We start from the raw sequence: 27,058 nt of genomic DNA on the forward strand, positions 1-27,058 counted from the left end.
TGCTGGTCTGAATGAAGGCAAAAACTCTGATCAATCAGTTACCCATAGAGACTGTCTTATTCATCTATTAATTTGTTTGCATCCTAAGTATACATTTAAAATGTGTCAATTAAGAGAAAATTTTGACATTCTAGATCGTATAATCTATATAATATTTATAGTATTGAATTTACGTATGTATAATCAGATATCTTTTCCTAGCGTTTTACATCTACCCTTCAATTGAAGTTTACAAAACTTCCTTTATTGTAAACATTCAATTCTGGGTGTTCTAAAATAAATCAAAAAAATTTGTTATATAGAATAAACTTGAAAAAGATTAAAAATATCCTGTATTTGAAAACTAAGAGTTTTGGGGAAATGTTTGATATATTATTACATGGAAAAGACTAGTTGCTAAATATATACATAAATGTAAATAAGTAATAGGTTACATGTTTTTTAAAAATTTCTTTACTCTTTTGTAATGAGAAAAAAAGAGTGATAAATATTACTTTGAAGCATTTGAATTAGGTGACACTCCAACCACAAATAATGAATCTCAGGTTGAAGAGGGATGTGTAAATACGGTTAGTGCAAGAGATATTATTGTTCTGGAGAGCTTACTTATTTGAAGATGAGAGGAATTTCTCTAGGCTTATAATGGACTAAATAAAGGAAAACCTTGGCTCTCTGGAGGCTTGCTCCCAGTGCAGTCAGCCTTCTGGAGCAGCTTCATGCCTAAAGGAGCCGAAATCATTCTATAGTACCCTCTGGTTTTGCCCTTTTATGCACTCATTTGTACCTCACTGCAGTCCTGAGAAATAGTCAATATGCACATTGTACATAAGAAGACACTAAGGTGCATATTTATCCAAAGTCACACAGCTAATAAGTGGTAGAATGGTAACTGAGACCTGCATTTTCTGATTTCCAACCTCATGCTTTTTGGGTCACAAGTAGGCAGTCCCAAGTGCCTGACAGCAAGCACGCAACCTGATGAACACAGGTGTCCCATGAGAAGGGAGGGAGAGGGTTTGATTGGATGATGAGGGCTGAAGACACACCCATGGTTCCTGGAGAGTTTAGAGCTCTCTCCTTGAGGAAATTAAATGTGTCCAGTAACGTATGTTCCCTTTTCCAGTATTTATTCCATTGGATAACCTATAGTGCTCAGTGCACTGTCATTGTATAGCATCAATAGAATTGCAGACTTGGCAAACTTGGATGGCTTAGGTAGCTTACTAAGGCCACCAACACCTTATTTTACATTTGAGATACTGGAAGTGCTGAGGTCTACTTTACCCATTGTAGATAACATCTCTGGATTCCCTGGCCAGTATGCCTTCCTATTTCAGCAAAAACACTTGCTGGTAAGGTGTACATACTTCATCTCAACCAGAAGATTGGGGAACAGTCTTGGCAAGGTATTAAAAAATCCAAAATTGAGTGACCATCTCAAGGGACATTTCTTTTATTTTTAAAAAAATTTTTAAAAATATATCTATTGATTTCAGAGAGAGGAAATGAGAGGGAGAGAGAGAGAGAAACATCAATGATGAGAGAGTCATTGATCGGCTGCCTCCTACACATCCCCGACTGGGGATTGAGCCTGAAACCCAGGTATGTGCCCTGACCAGGAATCGAAACCCGACCGCCTGGATCCTAGGTCGACGCTCAACCGCTGAGCCATGCCTGGCTGGGCTCAAGGGACATTTCAAATGTCTGGTTTCCCTCTCAAATAATATTCTTCTTATGGGATAATGAAGTTCTTTCTATATCTTTTGATGACTTTCACTAGTGAGTAGTTGCCCATGGTAATTCTAAGCATAGGATCTAGTACTTGGTTTATTCTTACAGTGTGCTGATCACTGTAAGTGCTCTAGGTGGAAGCTCATTCATTCCCCATAGCACCCACTTCTAGTGAGGTAACTAAGATCCAGGAAGGTTTAAGTTGCCCTTGTGTCACTGCTATTTGGTAGTAGCGATTGACCATAAACCCAGGCAGGCATTGTGACTCCAGAACTTGTCCTCTTAATCACTTTGCTCTGTTGCTGAGCCCTGTGGGAGAGTTAGAATATTTTCCATTTCCTTCAGTGAACTGCAAAGGAGTCTACAGGGAAATTCTTCCAAAACCACTGTTTCACCATATCCCATTTTCTTACGTCTTTAAAGTCTCAAGTCTTCTTCTAAAATAAAGTTAAACTTAACATGGTACTCAAGATTATCCACATATCCTCAATTGTAATAGCTGTCCAGAATACAGTCCTTTGGCTCTAAATAAGCTAGTCTCTTTATTGTCTTTCAGAGTGGTCTGTTCAGCCCCTTAGGCTATTTTTCCAATGATTCTGGGTCCCTCATCACCCGCTCAGGTTGCCGAGCACAGCTCGTGAGGCATTCCTTGGCTACCTACATTCTTCCCTAAATGTCATCCCTTTCATCACTGTTCATCTTGCTTCCTAGTCATGTATTTCCATGGCTTGTACCCACTTAACATGAAAGTTCGAGTATGTTTCCTCAAGTTGTTTAATAAGCACTTAATGGTGGATGGCAGGGAGGGAGGGCAGAATTTATTGGGCACAAAATTTGGAAGCAAGGGAAGGAAATGTGTTGCAATTTTTGAGATGGTATTTCAGAGAAAACTTGCAGTTCTGAGACCTCATCAGACCTTTTGTTTTTTTCTTTCCCTTTTTGGGGAAAATTAGGTTTGCTGTTTCTGACTTCTCATGAGCATTATGCCTTCACCATATTCAGTCAGTCTGGCAGATGGAAAATTTGTAAAGCTTTGCCCACTCTAGAATGCCTTGTTCCCCAAAGGTTAAAAGAGCAGAGGTTTTGTTGAAAATTGCTTTAAAAGTTCATCTGGTTCAAGTTAAGAGTTCATTTTTATAAGCAAAGAGAGCCATCTGCCAGGAAGTAAAGTTATGTTCACATTTAAAAATGAGAAGATTAGCCCTGGCTGGTGTGGGTCAGTTGCTTGAGCTTTGTCCTGTGCACCAGAATGTCACTAGTTTGATTCCTGCTCAGGGCACGTACCCAGGTTGTGGGTTCGATCCCTTGTCTAGGTGTATATGGGAGGCAACCAATCAGTGTTTCTCTCTCATCGATGTTGATGTCTCACTCTCTTCCCCACTCTCTCCCCCTCCCTTCTTCCCCCACTCTCTCCCCTTCTTCCCCCTCCTTTCCTCCCTCCCCCTCTCCTTCCTCTCTCTCCAAAATCAGTAGAAATATATTTAAAAAAATAATAAAAGCATCCAAGTATAGATTTTTTCATTGTTGTTAATCCTCACCCCAGAATATTTTCCCCATTGATTTTTTTTTTTTAGAGAGAGTGGAAGGGATGGGGAGAGGTGACACAGAGAGAAACTGATGTGAGAGAGACACAGTGATTGATTGCCTTTCGCACCCACCCTAGTGGGCGGGGGATCGAGCCTGCAACTGAGGTACATGCCCTTGGCTGGAATCGAACCTGGGACCCTTGAGTCTGCAGGCTGATGCTCTGTAACCATGGAGCCACCCTGGGGAGGGCTCTCCCCATGTCTTTGTGTGGTTGGCTCTCCTCAGAGTCAGATCACCATTGTAATGTCGCTTTCTCAGGGAGGCCTTCCTGAGCACCCTTGCCCTATGTACTCACTGCCCAGTGTGCTGTTCCTTCACTGCATTTCAGGAGAGGTAATTCTCTGCTTCATTTTGTTTGCCAGTCTGTTTTCTTTTCCCCTCCCTGGAAGATGAGCTCTGGGTAGGGACTATCCCTGTTTGCACACCATTATTTATACATCCCCTGGCACAGTGGACACTCAGTAAGTACTTGAGTGAATGAATGAAATGCCCAGTGGATTTAAGGTATATTTCAGTTAATTGTAATATGAAAGTTTACTTTCTTTATTTATGGCAAAGTAGTCTTCAAATTCTGTCCCATGTTTTTCTGCATTTTGATGTTTTTCCACAGTAGGATGGAGAAGGATGGAAAAGTAGAACTTTGAATAGTTTTACTCATTTTCTTTACAAGTAGATGGAAACATTTTATGGGAAAAGTACAGTTTGAAATGATTTGCCAAGGTATTTCTCAGGAACAAGATTTAAACGAAAGCAAAAAAAAAAAGCTCCTAGATCAGAAGTTCAGTTGTACATTATGGTCATTTATTATGTATCTTTTAAGCCATATTAGCCCTTTGTTTTCTGGTACCACTGTGACAAAGTCCTCTGGCTGCAAAACAGACAGTTTCACAACCAGAGTTTAGATTAGATCTTAATATTATCTCCTCTCAAGACAAGCTTAGATTAGATCTTAATTTTATCTCCTCTCTAGACACTTGATAAAGCACTTGGGTTGATTTTTACCCTGAAGTTAAATATTCTTAAATAACCCTCAGGTGGGGGGAGGCTGTGTATTGGCAAAGAACCTTGTACTCTTGGGCATTATGCTATGGCTGACTTTACCAGCTGAAATCTAGATATGTATCTATTGAGGTAGGCACTTTCATCAGTATTGGTTTATCATGAAAGGACATTTTGTGAATAGCTTGGGATGAACAAAAGGGAAAAATGTCCTTCCTAATTTGTTTTGTAGACCTAACTCCATTTTGTTAATTCAGCTAATATATGGCCCTTTTCTGAGACTCTCTAACCTTCCAAAACAAAATTTCTTTCATTTTACTAAAGTGATTTCTTAAGTAATAAAAATCTCTCTCCTGTACAATAGAACTGAAATTTAATTTTATTTACTCCATTTATGCATTTTCCTCAAGTTTAGTCAATTATTTTGATTCATTGAGGGAGAGATGTGCTTGTTAATGTTCTCATGTTAAATGTAAAAAGCCAGTAAACTTGAAACAAAATTGGCTCAAAGGTTTGTTGGTACGTAACTAAGTCAAAACGTAAAATGAATTGTTAGAACTTATACTGTGGAAAAAGCATCCTGGGGGTAAGATAATAGGCAGTTTGGGGGCAAAATGAAGAAATATTAAAGCTTTCTTTTAGATTTGGCTGTTGGGGGCCTTTCATGACTGACTACCAATTTTCTTCTGTTTGGGCCAGCAAATTTTAGAACTTTTGATGAATATTAAGGTTTTCAGAATATTGGCCACCCTAGAAATAAATAGGATAGTGTTAAAATATGATTCTGAGCTAGTACACAGCTATTTTTCCCCCTGCCTTCTTCTAAGTTGACCAAATGAACCATTAATAGATCTGTTTGTCAAACTCAGAGAGATTGGTGACCTTGTAGCTTGTATTAAAAAAAAAAAATTAGCCCGGCCGGGCGTGGCTCAGTGGTTAAGGATCCAGGCGATCAGGGTTCGATTCCCAGTCAGGGCACATGCCCGGGTTGCGGGCTGCAGCCGATCAATGACTCTCTCATCATTGATGTTTCTATCTCTCTCTCTCCCTCTCCCTTCCTCTCTCTGAAATCAATAAAGATATATTTAAAAAAAATAATAAACTCATTAAAAAAATAAAATAAAAAATAAAAATTACCCACATATGTTATATTATACCCTGATCACACCTCTCCCACATTTAAAGGGGTTTTAGATAACGGAAGAAGTAATTCGAACTGCTAGATGTTGTTTGACTTTTAATGTGATATTATTTTCAGTTATCCCGGCTTCATTTTTCTGTAGTGTTACCCCTTTGCACGAATCTTCCCAAGATTTAAAAAGAATAAGTGCTCACAGAATGAGCCCTCCTTCATTATTGTCTTTTAAGGATGTAAAGGCGCAGGTAAATCTCTTTATGCCTTTGGAATCGAGCTTGTACTGCCATATGTAATAGGAGTACTTCAGCTTTTCTTCTCTTGGGATTTTATTTGCCACAGTAATGGAAGCTCCAAATCACGTACCTGCTTTTGTGTTCTGAAGAGATAACAAAAGGACTGTGCACACTACCTCTTCTGTAACTTCACAGCTCTCTGGCTGGTATGGGGTTCCTTTCATCTTGTCTCTGGTCAGCTGCTCAGTCTTATTATGGAGCCAGAAGTCCATTCTGGGCTTTATGTTTCCTTAGTTTAGGAAATTAAGTTGTGCTTGAAAGTTCTCAAAGAAGCAGCTCTGGTATAGAAAAAAATATGTAATAGGGCTTGTAGTTGGAGGATACAGTTTTGACATACAGTTATTTAGCCCTTAAATACTGGTTATATGAATGCTTACCTCACAGTGGTATTAGAGGATTTAAGTGAAGAAAGGCCTGTGAAAGTACCCAGTTCCATGCCAGCTTATAATTAAAAAGCGGTAACTACCATTATTGAGCACTCCTTATACTGCACAATGTGCGAAGCACATTGCAAGATATTATCTGATTGAATCCTCTCAATGGCTCTGCAGAGGAGGTAATATGAACTCCAACACATGAAGTTCAGAGAGCCAAGTAAAGTGCCCAAGGTCACACATCTTCCAGGTGGTGATGTTACGATTTGAATCTGATATGTGTGAAAAGCCTGTGCATGTAAAACTGCTTTTACATGATGATATCATTAATAATGGTCGTTTCATTTGCATGTTTGGAAGACTGGTAAGACTGATAAATCCATTTATTTGTTAACCGAATTTTCTATTTGTAATGTGTTTGGTTATCTTTTGCCTGTTTTATCTGTTGGGATCTTTCCTGATTATCTTAGGAATATGCACAACCTCATCATATATATTTAACCCTTCTCTGACCATACTTGAGGCAGCAAGTGACATTCATCTTCCAAACCTGCAAAATTTTACACTTGGATTTGTAATATCTCATTTTTTGTGTGATTTTTTTGTTTTTTAAAAGGTTTATTCTGTAAAGTGTGTGAAAGACTTACTCAGGGATATTCCCTTATTCTGGGGTTTCTTTTTGTGTGTGTTAAGAAACAATGGAATGTAGTCTTAACTACACACGAGAACTTCTGTGTTGTATTGTGTACAGATTGAATGGATTCAGTTAACTCTTAGATTTCACATTAGGGAGGTAGATCAGAAGCTCGTAAAAAAGAATTGCTTCTATTTTTTAAAAATGCTGTATGCAGTTAAACATATTCATAATTACTTGGTGGTTTTTACATTCACTTTCCACTTGATTACTTTGGGAGTGAGGATAAAACTGTTGAGTTCCTAAAGCTTAGACTAAACATAGTCACCTTTGATTACAATAGTCTTTGAAGCAGTGTGACAGATGCCAAAAAAGAAGTGATGGTGCTGTTGAAAATATATCCACTGTTTCTCTCCTCACAGCAAAGTTCCTACATTCGTGAGGATGATTGCTCCCGAGGGCTCCTTGGTATTTCATGAGAAAGCCTGGAATGCATATCCCTACTGTAGAACAAGTAAGCCTGCTTCCCAGTAACCATTCCCCCCAGGGAGGACACTTTTGAGAAGGGTGGCACCAGTCAAGGCCTTTTGTGGGTTCTCGGGCTGTCACTGCACTGTGGCAAAGGAGAGGTTGCATTGCATTCCTCATCCCAGAGCTTTGTGAGGGGCCTGGGTTCATTCCCAGATGACAGCACCTTGAGGTCCTTGCTGACTGCATAGGCTCCGGGGTGAGCAAATGAAAGGAATAGAGCATACCTTGTTTTATTGCGCTTCGCTTTAGTGCACTTCACAGGTGTGTTTTTTACAATGAGAAGGCAAGACCCTCCACCAGCAAAAAGATTATGACTCACTTTGTTGTGGTGGTGTGGAAATGAACCCACAATGTCTCTGAGGTATGCCTGTACAGAAACCTTAAAGAGAGGCCATCCACACTCAGAAATGTCTCCTGGTGTAGTTTTAACAGTATTTTACGTATTTTGCCATGTAATAGAGGAGGGATATGGCAGCCTTCTGAAACAAGTTGTTTGCTAAATTAGTAGTATAAATGATGTTTTGCTTTTGTGACTTTTAAATTCCCTTTATAATTTAAATTTCTTTTAAAATAAGATTACTGACTCCATACTCTAAAGTATCCTACTGTGTGACTTGTATAGAAACTGTGCTTTGTGGATGTAAACTACTAAATGCTCTATTTTCAGGTAGTTTGATCTTGTGACATTAAATGTTGTGACAGATTGTTTTGACTCCGATTAATTTTTGACATTTTCCCCCTTTTATTGCCTACCTGTCCATTATGCCTCAGTTGTAACGGTGAGTAAACTGTTTTTGTGTCACAAACTCTTCGTTTTTAGACTTTGCTTTACATAGTAATTATTTTCAACTATTCCTTGCTTTTTTATTAAAACTGCCCACTGCTGCATGGCTTCTCCTCTGTGCTTCTTCCAGCACCCTATACTCTACCACATGTTCCCAGGTTTAATGGGCTCTCTCCAGCCATGTCTCAAAATCTCCCTGTTGACTTTATTTTGCTTCTGTTACTTTCTTTGAATGCCAGCTTTGCTCACCAAACCTCATAGCTTCTTTAATATTAGCCCTGTATGCTGCATGACAAGTAGGATTGTTTAAATTATTTAAAAGCATGTAGCATTTGCTTTACCCGACAAGTCTACAAAAATAGGTAGCTAATGATTCTTTGTCACTTGAGGATCAGGCTTGTAGAGTCAAAGGCATGGATGCGTATGCTGGGGAAGGCTCCCCAAAGAACTGGTGAAAGATAACTGTCATTTTACTGTTGTGTTTTCTGCAGAATGAATATATGAAAGATGATTTCTTCATTAAAATTGAAACATGGCACAAACCAGACTTGGGAACATTAGAAAATGTAAGTCTCACCTCTGAACTTTCAGTGAAGAAGCCCCTGGAAATGAGAATACTATAGTCCATTTTGTCATCACCAAAATGATGACACCTGCGTTAGACTAGCACCCGGCCACCCCAGGGGCGTGTCAGATTGCAGTGAGGCTAGCAAGCAACCAGAAACAAATGGCTTTTCCTGGCCATTCCCCTTTAGTTGGTGCATGAGTGGACTTTAGTGAGGTTGCTGTTTTTATCAGCAACTCTTTCTTTGGGACAGGGAGAGCACAGATAAGCAAAATTCACCGATAATCCCCAAACCAATCTTAGCCATTGAATTTTAGATTTTTAAAATCTTTTCATCTCTGTTTATTTGCCAGAGATGCTCTCCATTGCAAAAATAATTGCTTTACTTTTCACCTCCATTCCACTTTGCTGGGATATGGGTTGATGTCAGAGAAATGGCCAAAAGGAGGGAGAATGTACTTTGGATAATTTATAATAATGTTGACGAGTTCCTGATTTTTACAATTTGATACACATTATCTCTAAAATAAATTTCAGGAAAATCAGTTAAGACTCACTGTAATCATTAACTTTTGGTAAGATTTGTCAGGGAATTTGGGAGGGCATCTGGTATAGGTTCTTGCCCTTGGACCAGTGGTTCTCAAAGTATGGTCCTTGGACCGACCAGCAGCAGCATCTGGGAACTTGTTAGAAATGCAAATTCTCAGGTCCCACCCCTTACCTACACAGTTAAAATCTCTGGGGATGGGGCCCAGCAATCTCTGTTTTATGGTGTACGTTTGAGTACTGGTTCCAACCTTAGGGTAGGTTTTTATGTATGAGAGTTAAGTTAATGGTAATTTTGGTAGAATCTGTTTTTACTGTGCTTTTTATGTTATTGGTTCCAATTAATAGAACTTTTGGATTATAATTTGTGGTATTTTGACTTGAGTTTTTTTTCAACGTGATCACTTAACATTTCATGTTGTTTTTTCATAGTAACTCTAAAATGTAGAGGGTCTAAATAAGATGATTTGATATTTTTAGTCTGTGTGTGTTTTAATGTTTTCAGCTTTCAAATGGGTATATCTTTGGCAGTTTTTAAACAATTCTTAATTGGTTCATAGATTTAGTTTCAGAATAAATAATTGAACAACATGAAGTATAGAGGAGTTAACATCATTCTGAAACTGAATAGCTTTAGGATAATCAAATTCAGAAGAGGTTTTAGACCATACAGTGCACCTTTTGAAATCTGATTGTAATGTCACTTTATGTTTATCTGTAATTTGGAGCTTACAAGGTCTTTGTCATGTATTATTTGAGTTAAACATGGGCCAGGTACATTTTGTTAAATAAATCATCTCTATGGATTACCAGAAAATATTGTGACAGATTTCTGTTGGTTTGTCAGCATTCTGACCCCACCCACCCCCTTATTATTTGGGGTTTCAAGGGATAAAAAGAGATTTCTAGATCCCTCAAGACTTTGGATGACTAATTTAATTAAATAGCAATTTGGATTTTGGATTTTTTATTCCTCATAATGTACTCTAAGAGACTCAAGATAAAGATTATATATGTAAGTATGATAGTTTTGCCTAGCAAGAATAGTCTATAGTTTTTGTTTCATTTCTCTTTGTCATTTATAGGTACACGGTTTAGATCCAAACACATGGAAAACTGTTGAAATTGTCCACATAGATATTGCAGATCGAAGTCAGGTTGAACCAGCAGTAAGTACTATGAACTACTCAATGACATTTTAACCTGTTGCCTCTTACATCTAAGAATTATTTTATTTATTTCTTGTATGGCCTACATTTTTACACTGAAATGAGCCTGGAGCTTGGGTCTGGACTGTGCAGCAAAAAGACCAGAGAGTAAGAGAGAAGGTGATTTATTTTTTGTGCAAATTTCACCTTTGTACAAGTGTTCCCTTTAAGAAATTCAGTGTACCTGAGATATATAGATCATGGGGGAAAACGGTATTGTACAAAAGAGTAAGAAAGCAAAAATTGATTTTACGTACAAATTTTCAGTAATTTAGGTTACCCTAAAATTGTCATTTGTGGGAAATGGTTGATGGTAGAATATCTCAGTTTAATAGTTGTGTACCTTTCTGTTTTGATTTTTACTAGATGTAAATATTTGTACTTTAGGCTTTTGACTTAATGAGAAAACTTGTTTTCAAGAGTATTAAAACCTTTATTTCACCATCACCCCCTGCACATCTCCCCCCTCCAAATTAAGGCCCTTGTATTACTTTGCCACAGTTTGTAAATATTAACTCACTACTTACACTATGCTTTGTGCTGCTTTGGTGTTGCTGTGCACAGCTGTGGACTTTTTACATGTTAAGACAACCTGTGATCCTCTTCTTGCTAGTCTAGAGAGAGATAAAGCTTTGAAATAAGAGCAATGCCCCTTGTTTTGTCATGAAGTGCAGCGTCTTCAGTTAGCAGTTCATTTCATTGCCTTTCCATTTCATTTTCAGTGCTTCCTCCCTGAACTTGAGCATTGTTATAAGCTGGACAGAAATAACTCAAAAACTAAATGTCTCATGTTGTTGAAATGTAAATGTAAACCTTCTAGAACAAAGGCCCCTGCCCTTTTCTCAGAAATCACTGCCAGCAGTGACCCTCTGCTAGGCTGGATCCTGTTCAGCTAGGGCCCCCTCCCCAATTAGAAGTGGGAGCACCGATAAGGGATCTTTGTCAATTTTAGTTGTGCTATGATTTGAAGTTGAATATTTCAATTTTAGGGCTATTTCTGCTTTTAAAATTATATAAGGCTTTTATCCTCAGAAGTAAAATGTATGTTCTATTAGTGTCTGTTGTGCCCTTTTATTTCTCTTAGTATCTTTTCCAGCCATGATTTACTGGTGATAGGAAGAAATATCATTGGGAGTGAGTAATGAGTGAGTCAGTTAATGGCTAGGTCAGGACAGCTTACATGCCTTGAGCAGCAGGTCACCAGATAATACCGAGTAGCAGTATGGCACACGGGGATTGGTTGGCCTGGGGAAGTCATTCAGATTATATTGTCAGTTTGAAAAAGGTTGTGCTGGCCAAACAAAATGGTCTGATATTGTGGCTCATAGGTTTGCATTCCATGTTGCTCCTCAGCAGTGCACAAGGCACCTTTGGTTTTGCTGGGGACATGAGAGTAGTTCTTTGTTCTTGTTCTCAGGCTAAAATGTGCTCTCAATCAGTGTTTGTAGGCACCAATGCAAGACTGCACAGGCAAAGGCTGAGCAGGTGGCTCTCTGTGGGTAGACAGTGAAAGAGAGAATGGATTCGGCCCAAATGAGGAGGGTGTGAGTCCATGGAGCTCTGACTAAGCACATACATTCTGAAACTAGATTTAAATTCTGAGGTTTTGCCACCTGCTGGCTCTCCAATCTTGGGTGCCTGTTTTGTCTTGTGTAAAATGGGTAATTATCTCATAGGATTAAATGTGAGTACTTAGAGCAGTGCCTAGTTTAAGAATTGTTTGCCATTATTGTCATTATTAGTTATAGTTTTACAGGAGTTCTGAGAACTGTGTCCAAGCATTGTGAATAAGTGTTAACAACGTATGTGTGATTTCAGTGTGCATGGTTCCTGTCTTCCAAGTTACATTTTAGAAATTAGTAAGATATAATTTTTTTAGAGTTTATTGGATTCACAGTACCTTTTTTATTGTGATAAAATACACATAACATAAAATTTACCATTTTAACCATTTTAAAATGTACAGTTCTGTGCAGTTAGTACATGCACAGTGTTGTACAGCCATCACCACCACCCAATTCTGGGGCATTCTCATCATCCCAGTGGACACCCTGGGCCCATGAACAGTCAGTCATCCCTCCTGCTCTGTGCCCCCAGCCTTTAACTACCACTCATCTCGCTACCTGGGGGTGTATGAAGGCTGAGCTGGATATGTGTGGTAGGGAGAGAGTTGTAGGGCCTGACACTCATTCCAGCAAGGAAATGGGCAAGAGACCTAGTGGTCCTTCTGTCTCTGGATTTGCCTATTCTGGATATTTCATGTAAATGGAATCATAACAGTATGTGGCCTTTTCTGTCTGGCTCTTTTTACTGTAGCGTAATGTTTTCAGGGTTCATCCACGTTGTTGCATGTGTCATTACTTCATTCCTTTTTATAGCTGAATAATATAGTTCGGTGTATGGGTAGACCACATTTTGCTTATCCATTTATCTGTTGATGAACATTTGGGTTGTTGCCATCTTTAGCTATTGTGAATAGTGCTGCTGTGAACATCTGTGTCACAGTAGCTTCTGGTTTATGTGTTTTCTGAGTTGTGGATACTAAAAGTACAACTTATGTCATGCGGGAAATTCTCAGACTTCTTGACAATAAAATAAGAACCCCGACATGCACATTTTCTGCTATAAAAGGAGAGGGGGACTCTGTGGTGGGAGGCAAGGGTGCCCTTGACAGTTTTTAAGCCTGGGGGTGAGGAGCAGAGCATCAAGCTACCTAGGGGTATATGAAGGCTGTGGTGGGTATGTGTGGTGGGGAGAGAGTTGTAGGGCCTGGCACTCACTCCAGTAAGGAAGTGGGCAAGAGACCTAGTGGGCTGGAGAAGCTGGGTCTGCCCTTTTCTTCTGCACATCTCATTTGTTCACTCTGCTTCCACAGGAGAGTTGCCCTAACACTCGTCCTTCTGGTTCCACCCCATCTGCTTGGCCTTGTCTAGTTAATGCTTGTCTTAGGATTAGCTTCTATGGCAAACACCTGCACCACCTGGCCATTCTTACTTTTTACCAGATCTAGTTTGGTTTTCTGTTGAGTTAATTTTTTCATTTGATTCTGCTTTTTTATGTTCCTTGAAAATTCTAGTCCAAGGTGTTGGGAAAGGGAAGCTTTAAGATGATACTTACAATTCTAAAATATCAGTGTTGTCATAGCAATCAGCTGGTATTTGGTGGATGCTCAGTCTGTGCTGATTGAATAGCTCTGCTGTAACTATCCAAGATTAATATAGTACCTTCAAGAGGCTTACAATCTGGGTGACACAAACCCAGTACAGTGAAATAGTTAACAAATGGCAGAGGCTTATGCATGGTCCAAAGTGCTGCAGGATTTCAGAGAAAAGAACAAATAATCTGTGAGGATAAATCTGAAAAGACTGAATGGAAGAATCCTAACATGCGGATGAGTAGAATTTTGTTGGCGGAGCAGTTCACCCCACCCCTATCACTACACTTTTCCCTCTTAACTCTCATTCTCCTCTCCCTTCCAAATAGAAATTGAACCCCAGAGGGAAGAATCATTGTGCCGTTAGCCATTATCTCCCCGTCTCTTAGCACAATACAGATATGTAGTAGGTACTCGTGAACTGTGTTAAATCAGTATGAATTGTAGGCAGTGGAATAGAAGTGAAGGTACAAGTGCGTTATCCAACACAGAGAAAAGTTGGAATAATTTTTGGAGTTGAAGGGAACCTTGACGACTTAGGCCTGGTTGCTTTCAAACTGTGCTTTGCATAATTCTAAGTTTCTTGGAGCCCACTTGAATTGTCAGGATGGAGCAACTGGAACATGGAGCTGAGGTTCCCTCTTGTCCCCTTCTCCCAGCACAATTCTGCTTGTCTGGCATTAGTCTTCATGCTAAGATTTACTTTGAACACACTTCTGAAGCTACAAAAAGTTTAGTCTCAGGGCTAACCTCTCTGTTTTCCAAGTGAGGAAACTGAAACCCAGCTAAACTAGTCTTTCTCAAGATGATTTAGCTAATGCCAGAAGTAGAAATTCTAACTCTCAATCCAGTGTTCTTTCCACTCTCTTGATTCCTTCCAAGCTAACGCTGTGCTTTGTCACTCTTTGAGCTGCCCCTTCAGCACTGTCTTCCTCTCCTGAAACTGATCCTCCATTGACCATGTCCTGGACTTTTCTGTTCTGGTGTGCTGCCTGTTTTGGCCTCCCTTCTGGGTCTCCTTCCACTCTGTCCACAGCTTTTGTCCTGCTGGACCTGAGTCAGATTTCATTTCCTCCAGGGAGAGTTCACCCAGGTTGGAAACAGTCTTTTCCTCTGCTGAATTTCAGCTGTTGTTCATTTCATTGATGTGTTTTGTTCTCTGTGTTCAGGAACCCATCCCCTTTTCACAGAATGGGCACCTCATAAATATTTGTTGAATAACAAATTTTAAGGGTAATGATGAAACTAACCTATGTGAGTGAAGAATTTGTCTAAAATCAGTTGGAAGTCAGTATGTTAACATCTGGATTGTCAAGGGGTGAGGAAACAGTCACTCACATACATTTACACTCCTGAGGGGGAGTATAAATCGGTACAACCTGTGTAGCAGAATTACAAATGCGAGTGCCCTCGGACCCAGAAAAATTCCACTTCTAGGAACTGAGCCTATTCATTTGAAGCGACAAGTAGGTTAACGTACCATTGGAAACAGCCTTAAGTCTAAATGTCTCTCCATCAATGGAGAACTGATCGAAGACACAGTTGACCCATATGATGGAGTTCCGTGTTGTCGTGAAAAGGGAGTGAGCTCTTTGCACTGATACAGAATCCTTTCCAAGGTAAAGTGAAGAGAAAAAGATGAAGAAGGGTGTGTATAATATTCTTCCATCTGTAATTATAAAAGGGGGGAGAATATATCTACATGCACTTGCTTATATAGGTGGTCAAGAAGACAGTGTATATAAGGCAGTTGTAACAGTGCCTTCTTGAACTGGGGACAGCTAGATGTGTGGGGAACAGGTGGAAGAGTTGAGGTCTGGCAGAGATGTGCGCAGTGGATTGAGGGGATGCCCTCTTCTCGCTAATCATATTGGTTTTTTATTGCTGCATGACAAATTACCACAAATTTAGTGGTCATGTAATGTAACCTAATCAAAGGAATGAGAGCCATCGCCTTTGCCATCATCTGTTGGTTAGAAGCAAGTCACAGGTTCCACCTGCTCTCAGGGGAGGCGATTATACAAGATTATGACTCATTGGGGTGGGGGGGTCGTATTAGGATATGTCTGCCATACCAGCAGTCAATATTTAGTGCCTAAAACTTTCTCTTCAAGGATTTAAGTGCCACTAGAATTGGGAACTTTGTAACTATGAATAGGCCAACAAAGTGGAATTTCAATAGGAAGGCCTTCTGAAGGTGTGGTGATCTCTCAAAGTTCAGACTGTGACACTCTAACTCCTGGAGATTTTAGTCTCAGTATGACTTATAATTCATTGCCTTTTTTTTTTTTTTTTTAATGAACGCTAAATTTGTCTTGAATGAGCTAATTTTTCTAAAAACTTCTTATTACTTGCTTTAAAAGAAATATAGTTAATTAGTAATTTTGAAAAGATAAGTAATCAAGCTTCCTTCCATATCAGGACAAAGGTGAAGTAGTTGGGAGGTCAAGAAACCAAGAAGTTGGAAGTGAAGCTTGAATCCTTTAACTCCACCTGGTGGGGATTTTCTGTCACTGCAGATGAATATAATACAAACAGCCCTAAACATTTTAATTCAGAATGATTGTTGATTACTTTTAGGGTTTAACTCTCTGCTGGGTTGCTGGTGTCAGACAGCTTGTATACCGCTCTGTCATAGACTTGCTGTTTTTTTTGGTTGTGCTTATGAACTGTACTTCACCATGCATAGAAGGGATATGATTAGACCCACAGTGTAACTGGATACTTGGGGAGATGCTTTGACATGTTTACATAATTGAAGGGAAACATGGGCCCAATAACTAGGAACAGGATTTATTGTAAGAATCTGTCAATATGACGCAGGGTTACAGAGTAATATGCTACAGAAATCATATATATTTAAATATGTGGGTTATTCAGGGTTTTTTGTTGATGTTTATGGAACGTATGGTTGGGACTATTAGTATAGCCACTATTGTCTGTAATTTTCTAGACGATGCATCATTGCCTAATGAAAGAAGCTAAGCAGTCTGGGATTTCTGCATAAATATCCCTACCCAATTTCTTTTGGCCACCAAACAAAACAGATTTCCTGTTTGAGGGGAAAGAGGCATTGTAGTGAAGTGTTAAGATGTTAATTCCTTTAAGAGGGAAGGCTTTTTCTGCTTGGCATTGAAGCAGCCAGGGAGCACACTGTGTTCCAGTAGGACAGACCCCCTAGTTCTCACCCTCTTCCCATTTCAAATCTAACCTGAGTATCACTCCTGAAAAGGCTTTTTTGGTAAATTGAGTACCCTTTGGGGGCCTGGCCTGTACTGTTCTCATCATGTCTGTGTTGCCAGGACCTAGCAAGATACTCAATATTGAGTCTGATGTGGAGTGACTTTTCAATAAAGGCTTGATGGATCAAAGAGAATTTGCAGATTTTCCCCCCTCTGTGGTGTTAAAGGAAAAAAAAGTTTGAAGGAATTGAAGTTTTTGTTGTTCAAATATTAAATTAACAAAATGCTACTTTAGGTTCTTTTTGTAATAATCCTTGATGGTGAAGTGTATATGATTACTTCAGTTCTAAAAATTCTGTCATTTCTAAATGAGTTATATACCTTTCTGTCATATTAAAAAGTGTTTTAGATCAAATTGTAATAGAAGTCAAGGTATTCAGCATTCAGCATAAAACACCAGAATATAATTAAAGTTTTTTTAATTTCTAAAGTTGTCGTAAATACATAACCACAACAAAAAGTTGCGAGTTCTTTAAATGTCCTGATGAAATGCACATGCATATCTTCAACTCATTTCCAAAATATACACAAATGAGTCAGTTGACATCTGCTTCTGCTTTTTTTTTAAGGTATAAATTTGAATCTGGCCCTTTTTAATCATCTCCAGCACTTTGTCTAAGTAGCTTTCCATGATTTGTATACAAAAGTCACTTCCCAGGAGAGGAAGACTCTTTAAAGTGTAAGCCGAAGTGTACACACGATTAACATCAGAGAGACCTTCGTTTTTGGAAGTAATTTGAAAGAAAATGAGCAGGTTTTGTTTTTTTAAAAAAAGAAAGAAATTGGAACCATATTTTCAGATATTTATGTGAAACCAGAAAGGATTGTATCAGCCTCCCTCTATAGTGTATGCTTCCTCTGTAGAACATCATATGTGATATTCTTATAATTTCCAAGGTTATTTTAGCAGAAATGTTTCATTCAAATTTGTAAGGTCCACCCACAGGTTTAAAATTGATCTAGCTTAACATCTATAAATGTCACTATTTATCAAATATTAATGATACGAAAGTATTACATTGTTTGGGAGGCTTAGTTTAAAAATATAGATGTATTTCATATTAAAATGCAGCAAGTTTAAAGAGGGAATGAATTTTTCCCCCTTATGTTTCAGCATGTTGGAGTGTACTAATTTGTGATGAAAGATTTTTCCCAAATGGGGCATTTCAAAACCAAGAGTTGCCCAGGTTTGTAACTGAAGTGGTGTTTCACTGAAGATGGTATTCCTAAAAGAAGAGACAAAAGCTAGAAACTCATATGCCATGTTGATTCTGGGTCACAGGAAGGATGTGCCAGGTGTGCTCTGATTGATAGGGTCCTTCACGGGCACTTCCCTGCAGAGCGTGAGAGCCCTGCTAGTGCTGGCGACTCAGTTAGCTTGTGCTCTTAATTTGATGAAGTTCAGATTTTATTCATACCTCTCCTTTGGTCCTTTTTAAACCTCTCCGCCCCAATTCTTTCTCCCATATCCCTCCTTCTTACCTGCTCATGAGTATAATTGCCATGTCATATTTACCTTAACTATCCATCCTTTTTTCCTGCTCCGTTTGCAAATGTCCCCCTGGGGAGTGATGGAGTCTCACACTGTGGGCTCAGAGCACAAAACCACCCTGATGCCTGCCCCACATAGCTAGACTTCTGCTTCTGTCCCTGGCCTATGGTCCTTGGGTTGTCACTGCTGCTGGATTCTGGACTGCTTTGTCCCACCTCTCTCCAGCAGAACACTTTTCCTGAGCATCTTTTTTTAGCAAGAGCTCCTGGAGCAAAGTGGGGCTCCACTTATTAGTCACAGTTCTTTTCTTGATACTCTGGGGGACACAGGTACTCCCAAGTGAGAGGATGGGCTGCTGGTAAATCTCTTCCTCTCTGCTAGTACCTGGGATCACCTCCATTCAGAACTGCTCACTCAGCCTCTCCCCGGTCTGGTTTCCTTTGGAAAACACCCCCACCATAGCCGGGTAGCAGGGTCTGTACAGGTGTGAATCCCTGTTTGAGGCTGGATCTGCCCATTGATCCTTGGAAGTTAAAAGGTTCTTTTTAGGGCCCTTGAGGTCCTCTGGGAAGCATTGTGGACCAGGCCTAAAGGCTTGAGCCCCTTTCCATTTAAGCAAGGTCAGCCCACAGGCAGCTTGTTAGAAATGCAAATTCTCACCACCACCACCCCTCCACCCATTCTCCGATGATTTCTGTGCATTCTTAAGCCTGGGATGTGCTGTACTACACTGTTAATGGTGAAGATTATAGAGGGGCATCCTTCTTCTAGGATTCTGTAAGCAGAAGAAATCTCAGTTGGAGGCCATGGTTCAAATCATTCACCCCAACCTTTATGTTTACTAAAGAGTTTTTGAGCCCAGGGAAGTGCTGCATCTTCCCCTGAGCCACATAACCAGTAGAAGGGGAGCCAGGACTCAAAAGCAGGGCTACTGACTTATTTTTTTCTTTCTAGAATGTTTTACTATATGACGTGCCTTCCTTTGCAATATGTTGATTAAGAGCATTCTTAATTCAGTTAAACAAGCCTGCTCTTCTGTGTGTCCTCCCAAGTCCCCCGAAATAGCAGTTTTCATCGGTGGCCTTGGTCACCTTCTCCCATAACTGCTGTATTTTGAAATTTGCATATGTACAGTTATAATGAAGGATTGAAGGCCCTAAGATGTCTTTTGGTGTGGATACTTAGAGCTAAAACCACTCCTACATTTACTCATGTTCATTTAGCCAACATTTATTGGAACTTGCTATTTGCTCTTTGGCAGTATGGTAACTTTTTCCAGATAAAGGAATAATTGTGTCTGTCTGAAGAGAGCGCAGGATTCTTAATCAGTGAGCAGCTAAAGTGTTTCTAAATGACTTTGGAGTTTGTCTGGTCCAGCTGTAGCTTATGTAGTGCAGCAGTGCTGAGGGCCCTTCTTCCAAAGGGCTTTTCTCTCACAGCTGATAAATACCTGTGCTGGGCTTCAGGCTGCAGCCAAAATCTGGGTTCAAAGGCTGACTAGAACCGGGAGCTTTGGAGTTTTGTACTTTATTAACTAAAGAGCCCCTGCCCACTTCATTGTATATCAAAAGACAATAATAGGATTATTGGGCTCATCTAAGCTGCACATCTCTGTGTTATCGGTGGAAGTGGGGTTCTTGGGGTACCACTGGAACAGGCATTTCCAAAGGCCCCCATGGGAAGATGAAATATGATAGAAAGCTTTATTTCTGTGGAGTTACATCCACTCAGTAAAGCTAAAGCCAGAGCCGTTTCCATAGTTTCCATTCCATGTTGGAGCCTAGTCCAGTACAGCATTAGTGGTCCAGTACAGCATTAGGCTAGTTGCAGTCCATTAGTCCATTGCATGTGGGGTCCGCGTGGCTGTGGGTCATGTGGGTGAACACAAGGGGTCCGTACAAGCTGAGTCACACAAGTCCCAAGAGCACAAGAGAGTGAACTCCTTTGTCTAGGGGATTAAATATCCCAAATTTTGCTCCCTTGCAGTGGCCATACCCATTCTAGCCAATGACCTTTGTTCTCAGTGTGACCGACAGCAAGCACCTTCCCTGTGCCACCCCAACTTTACTGGGCATGCCTCTGTCTCCCCTTTGTTGGGCCCCTTGGGAGTATAAAGTTGTAGTTTCCTGGTGAAGCTGCCCAGATGACATGCCTATAATATCTGGCCTTCCCTTTGCTCCTTTCCTATTATTAATAGCTAGCTAGTTACAACAGTATGGTAGCCTCTTGTAGAAGTATCACAATTGCCTTCTTAATGATTGTGGTATCAAAGAAAATGAGTTGGCTTTTAAAGTTTGTGCTTTTTGGTTCTAGCGTTGACCCTTTCTTCTTTGATTGTGGTTCTTTTAGTTGGTATGTTTTGGGGGAGAGAACAATATCCCATTTTAGTTGAGAGCAGAAATATAGGGCATCCCAAAAAATGTAAACACACACTTGGAATAATGATAAAGGCGGTATTTATTAAAACACATTTCATTTTCAGAATTGAGCTCTCAGCTGTTAAAATGTGTATGCATTTTTTGTGTGACTCCCTGTATTCTAAGCAGTACCTGATTTTCTGAAAGTGAACACATAAGACATTTTTCTGTTCACTTAGCTGTTTTCATTTTGAACCGCCATTCCATTATTTGGGTGTTGAACAATCTGACACTTTTTAATTGTTACTTTTCCCCAAATGTCAGCCTTGGCAAGCTGATGAAGCTTAGTTTAGTTTGTTTAGGCATGCAAGTTTTGGTCACACCTTAAGCAGTGCTTGTTTTCTGTGCTCTACGAAGGATTCAGGCATATCTTTTCTTTTGATCAGACATTCTGTGAGGCAGTGCCCAGATGTTATATATTTGAGTAGATAGTCTTGGCAACATATGCTTTACTGCACTGCCTTTAGAAAAAAACTTCATAATTTTAAAGAAATGTGCTTTCTAAATGTACTTTCTAAATCATCTTTATAAGATTAGTTTTTTTTCCTTTCTTTAAAATTAAAAGCATGATGAAATCTGGCTGGAAAAAGTTAAATATTAGATCAGACTATGTGTAATTGTTAATATTTGTCAGCTTTTGAGCTATGAAAATGACCTTGTTTTAATGGGTGGACCTAATGGATCATTCTAATTAACCTTTGGTAGATGATAACCTTAAATGGTCAGCACTGACCGTCGCTCTAGCTTATTCTCTCTCCTAGCTTTCAAAAAGCTGCGGCATTTTAGATGTTACTTTTGTTCCAACTGCTGCCTTGTACTTCCTAAGAAGGGCTTTCTGCTTCTCAGAGCTGTGCAGTGGCTGGCTACCCAGTCTTTAGCCCTGAAAAGAGCTTTTGTTTATTAAGTCTGTGGCTGAGGTCCAGCAAGTCCGAGGAGAGCCTGTGGTTGCCAAATGCTTCTTCAGTACTCTTTGGCGTGAGCATGCACTAGGTCTAGTTGAGTACCTCTTCCTTTTGCCATTAAAACGAACCTTGACATTCATTTCTATTTTTAAAGTTTGTAACTTATCTCTGGTGTACGTGTGAGAGCCCCAGATGATTTTTATTAAAGTGTGTGCATAACTTTATTAAAGTGTGAATTGTGACCCAGGTCCTAACTTGTAATAGGAGCCTCCTGGAACTCAGGAACAAAACAAAACAGCTCAAATTGAGGTTTTGAGGTAGCTGTGATTTTGCTTTTGCTTAAGAAATTTTCACTTGTGAAATGCTCTTCTCAAGAATCTTGCCTTTGCTATGCTGTGAAGCAAACCATTGTCAAGATCCTTTTTGTGGTAGTTACAGAGGTTTTTCCCCCTATCCTCAAGGAAGATATAAATAAATGTTAACATGGTGTTTATTAAAAGAAGTGTAAAAATGTTTCCCACTTTCTTCTGCTGCCTTACATGGTCAAGTACTTGGGGAACACTTAAAATATTTGCATCCAGTAGTGGATTTAGAGAATGCCCCATAGACTTGAAGACATAGTTGGGTAGCAGTGCCCTCTTGTGGGATAATAACATACTGCTTATTTCATGCTTGCTTAAATCTTAGCAAGGGTTTTTAAATTTCTCTTAAAAATCTGCATGTACGAGCATATTTTGCACAAAATACCTTTACACTAGAACCTTGAACCCATTATTAACTTAATGTTTATTTCTAATCTCTTCCATCTTTTAAAAGTAAAAAGTAGGGATGGTGATGGAATGAATGGTAGGGTATTTAGTAGAATTGCTCCAGTTCCTTCCTGGCTGGGGGGAAATTTTCTGGTAGGAGTTAGAAAATGTTTTTGTGAGCAGCTAATGGAAGATATTGGGCTGAGATCCCTTCAGGTACTGAAGTCTTATCAATGATAAAGTGTAAATTATATCACATTTTTTCAGTAAAGTACTGTGGTTAACCTGGGTGTTGAGAGAGCAGCATATGAGTCCTGGCTCTTCTGAAGTAAGTTCTCCAAAAATAGTAGCAAGAATGATGCTTCTTGCTGTAAAAAAAGAATGTTTTAATTTTTCCCCTGCAATTATGTCCTATTTGATGTTTGTTAAATTGGTGCTATGGGCTAAATGGGGTTCTGGGACTTAGGACCTTCTTTGTCTGAAGGCCAGATTGTGAACCAACATGGACATTTTACTGGAGAGGGCTCAACCTATGAATTTTAAATAGGACATTCCCCTCCCCCCCTCCAATTTTAGTTTAAGGTATTTGTTGTAATATATTCTGCGATCTACTTTCATTTAAGGAAACAAATTCATTTTGTGTTAAATAAAACTTTCCTAAACATATTACTTACATTTTTCAGGGGCATGCAATTTAATTTTAAAATAATGTTTAACAAGCACCTTCAGCAAAATTGACTTGTTAATATGTTAAAACTTCGTTGGAGTCAAGAGTTTATCTTCACTTTTAAATGCTACAATAAATATATAAACATATAGTAATAATAAGTATGTGGTTACAGTAATAAATATATTGGATATTTGTGGGTAAAACACAGGCTTATCCAAACCAGTAGCCCATCTGCCCTGAAGAGTAGCCCATCAGCCTTGGGCTTGCCAGGAACCCCCTTTCCTGTCCTTCAAGGACCTTCTCCCTTTTGCTTCATCTTCCCATCGGCTATTTGGTTTTCCTGCTCGGTTGTGGAATATGGAGTCTGTCATGTCAGGCCTTTGGTTGTAACCTCTTTTCACAGGTAAAATCCCGATATCTTTCTCTTTATGTTAATTTGTAACCCTCCAAAGGCTTAGGAGGCCTGCTTTGCTAAACATGACAGTGTTGGCAGTCTCTCTGGCTGTGTTATGGATAGAATGAGAAAGAATGGAAGAGGCGATTGGCCTCGCTGTGCTCTAGCCTAGCAGTGCTCTAGGCTGTGGCCACCTTTTAGCATAGAGCTTTGTTGACAGTTTCTGCCCCCCTTTGCTGTCTACTGTGCTAACCCCCCTTCACATCCCCACCCCAGGTCTCCATGCAGGGTCTTTGTGAGATTAGAAACATTACAAAAAAGTGTTCTGTTCGGGCGTACAGGTTTGATTGTATTTCTCAGTTCTCAGTGCAGTTTAAAATTCAGCTTTTAGGATTCATTGGTGGAAAGCCAGTAAGGATTAATGAGAGGACTGAATTGAGAATATTTTTTAATGCAGTTTTGTTCCTCTGAGGTACATTCAGTAACAGAAACTAGGCCAACAAGTTATTGACAATTAGTGGTCCTTTGGGAATCTGCTTTAATGAATAGATAAGAATGATTTGTAATTAGCATAATAATTATATGCAAATGAATGCTTCTGAATTGCTCTAAAACACTTCTGAACTGTTTAAACAGCCCTCCTGAGATCTTGTTACTCTATTAATTTGTGTAGCAAATCCTTTTTTCATAGATCATGCAAAGATAAACTTCAGTCCAGCCCCTGTCCAAATTATTATGAATTCCAAGGTGGTAGGACCTGAATTAATGAGATTTACTTACACTATATTAATGGTACTCTGTGGGAACCTGTGAAATGGTGAGGAGTCATTGGGGAGATGTAATTAAAAATAGAAAAGAAAGCTGCTTATTTGAAAATAACTGTTCAAATGAGTTTCTTAAACAAGTTAGTAAATGTTATTTCTCTTAACACCTCTGTTATTTGCTATTGCAAAATTTAATGCAAACATTTTTTATTAATAGGCTTCCCCTTTGGAGTCTGGCTTGAGTTTTGTCAACTCCAGTTAGTTATGCACTTGGGTCAGTGGGGAAAGTATCCAAGAATCCCTTGTTTTCTAAGTGCCACAGTACTGAAAAGTGCAGGGCAGTGCTAATAAATGATGTTTGATTTTTACTTTTGTACTTAATTCAGCCTTTCCTCCATCCTGGTCTTCACTTTTAGGATGTGATGAGAGGAAATAAGCTTTGCTAAATTGAGCAGCAGTACCTGTGCATTTTAAACTTAGTGATTATCTTTGAGCTATTTGAATAGACACCTAATTAATCATGTTATGCTAAAGGAAAGCACTTTACAGCAGGCTACAGGATCCTAATATCTCTCTCAAGTTTTTATGTTTACCCTGTAGAATTGTTTATCTTCTTTGGGGGGTGGGGGGGTGCTCTTTTATAAGCAGGTGTCCAGGATTTACTAATGCTTGTGTTTGGGCACACTTTTCCTTAGTTTACACTTAGCTTTACCTGTGGGAACACATGTGTGATTCTTTAAGCAGTTTCTGGTGTCTGGAGTGTATTTTGATTTTTCCACAAGCTGTCAAGACACTCCTACCAGTCTGCCCTTCACCTTCTACTCACTTTCCCATTCATAATCATGAGTTAAATCTGGATTCAAGGACATTTAGATTGCCTCAGCACAAATTTTGCACTTGTATTTTGGGGGACAGCCACTATGCTTAAAGATTCATAAAACTAATATTCTTTGTCTTCAAAATGAATCTGGTTTCTGTTGAGAGTTTCTATTGAGAGCTGTAAATGCATACCCAAGAGGCAGCGCAACTTTTATATTCCAGTGACAGAAAATAGGTATTTATAAGAATTGAATGAAAATATTCTGTGGCTCCAGCTTGGAGACTCAGTAATCCATTTATTTACCATATTTTATGTGTTCTCCAAAGGGTATCTTGACTTTCACTTGTCTCCTTTTCTACTTAAATAAGAGTTTTCAATTAAATAGAGTTGTGGTAACACTAATCTGAATCTACCTAATGCTGATACCATTGTGTTTTTCTGTTGTTCAGGCACTAGTATTAGTGGAGTGAGCAGTGTCTAGGGACATTACACCTAACTTGATAATGATGGTTTTACTAAGCCCTTGTCCTGGCCAGGCCTCTGGGCATTATACAGATAATTAAAATTTGATCACAAAAAAATTTAAACACAATGCACCTTAGCAATAAAATTTTTCTACTTTTAAACATGATTTTAAAACCCATTTTACAAATACATTTCCTTGGCCCAGTGAATTTGCTTTCTTTTTTTCCCAAGGATTACAGAGAGTGCATAGCAAATTCAGCCTTCAGAATGCCCAGGAGCTGAGGACTCAAGTAGGCTACAGCTGTCTTCACCCACTGTATTCTAAAAGAGCTAATGAGATGAGAAGTCTGCAGCTGGTGGCAAGCACAGTAAACCGTGAGCCAAGGGCTTCTCTTCATCAGAGCCGCCCTTTCCCCATGGGATCCCAAAGGAGACAGAATACTAACAAAGCCAGCAGGCTGTCTCATTCCACACTATTGCTCATTTGCAGCTATAATTGGTAGCTGAGGTTGCATTCTCTATGCTGAAACTGTCATACATGAAGGAATATATTTGTTCATTGTGATACGGATATAAATCGGCCAGTTTTCAAATCCAGAAAGACCAAGCTAGATACCCAACAATAAAACTGCAGCAAAGAAGATACCATTTAATAAATTAAATGTTTGTTACGAAAATACGAAACTGAGGTTGCTAAAACTAAACCTGCTTCCTGCTTTTTAATATCTTGCTACTTAATTCAACTGATTAAACATTTACGTATTCAAACTAACAAAAAAGCCCAAAAATTTCTAGGTTTTGACAAGATGCATTATTCTCATCTGTCAAGGTTAAGGTGCTATTGTTAATAATTGGGTTCTGTTACATTTTCAGTATATCTTTAATGTTTGCTGCTTTATATTCAAGAGAAAAAAGCAGAGAGGGAAGAACACTTAGCTTTTGAGATATGTGTATATGTAATATTTTATATGCATACACTCATTTCTTATAGGAAAATCCACTTTGGTTTCTGGTGCTGCTTTTTGGTGTTTTTGAAACTTGTTTTTGCTTATCTGGCATTTGTAGACACCCTTCTGCCCCTCCCCTGTGTCGTGTACCAGAGTGAGCCCAGAACAGAGGCAAGAAGCCTTGTGTTGGAGTCCTCAGTGAGCCATATCACCTCCTTCTCAGACTGTAGTGTCCTCATCTGTAAAGTGAGGCGGCGTGGATGGTCTTCAAGGTTTACTTCACCTGTATAATTCTGTGAATCCATAGTTCAGAAAGGCATCCAGTGAACAACTAGCACTAATAGTGAAGGCTCAGAAATACACTTTGTGAAACTGTATTGGTTAGGTCCAGAGTGAAGTTTTAAAGTGTTATTTCATGTTCTTCAGTTAATTATGCCAGATAGGTATGGAAAACCTGAAGTTGTCGCCCTCATGTGGAGCTGGGTTTAGGAAGGAGAGGGGTGTTGCCAGAGAAGTCCATGTAATCCATCCACTCACATTTTCACCTTCACTGGTGCCGTAATCATGCTTAGTCCCATTTCCTGGGGCAAGTCACCTTCTGAATTCATTTTCCCCTACATGAAAGTAATTTATGCTGGCCACAATTTAGACT

At 39.3% G+C, this 27,058-nt stretch overlaps 1 protein-coding gene across 1 annotated transcript in view; it reads left to right on the forward strand.

Annotated features, from left to right (window-relative positions):
• The window catches only part of PITPNB (phosphatidylinositol transfer protein beta), a 61,133-nt gene that overhangs the window by 10,590 nt on the left and 23,485 nt on the right, over positions 1-27,058 (forward strand). The window contains exons 4-7 of the mRNA XM_081123112.1: positions 7,179-7,270; positions 8,059-8,066; positions 8,563-8,637; positions 10,268-10,351. Coding sequence (XP_080979238.1) covers positions 7,179-7,270; positions 8,059-8,066; positions 8,563-8,637; positions 10,268-10,351 — 259 coding nt within the window. The remainder of the gene's footprint in view (positions 1-7,178; positions 7,271-8,058; positions 8,067-8,562; positions 8,638-10,267; positions 10,352-27,058) is intronic.

The sequence above is a fragment of the Miniopterus schreibersii genome (genome assembly GCF_964146895.1).
Source record: "Miniopterus schreibersii genome assembly, chromosome: 20".
NCBI classification, from domain to species: Eukaryota; Metazoa; Chordata; class Mammalia; order Chiroptera; family Miniopteridae; genus Miniopterus; species Miniopterus schreibersii.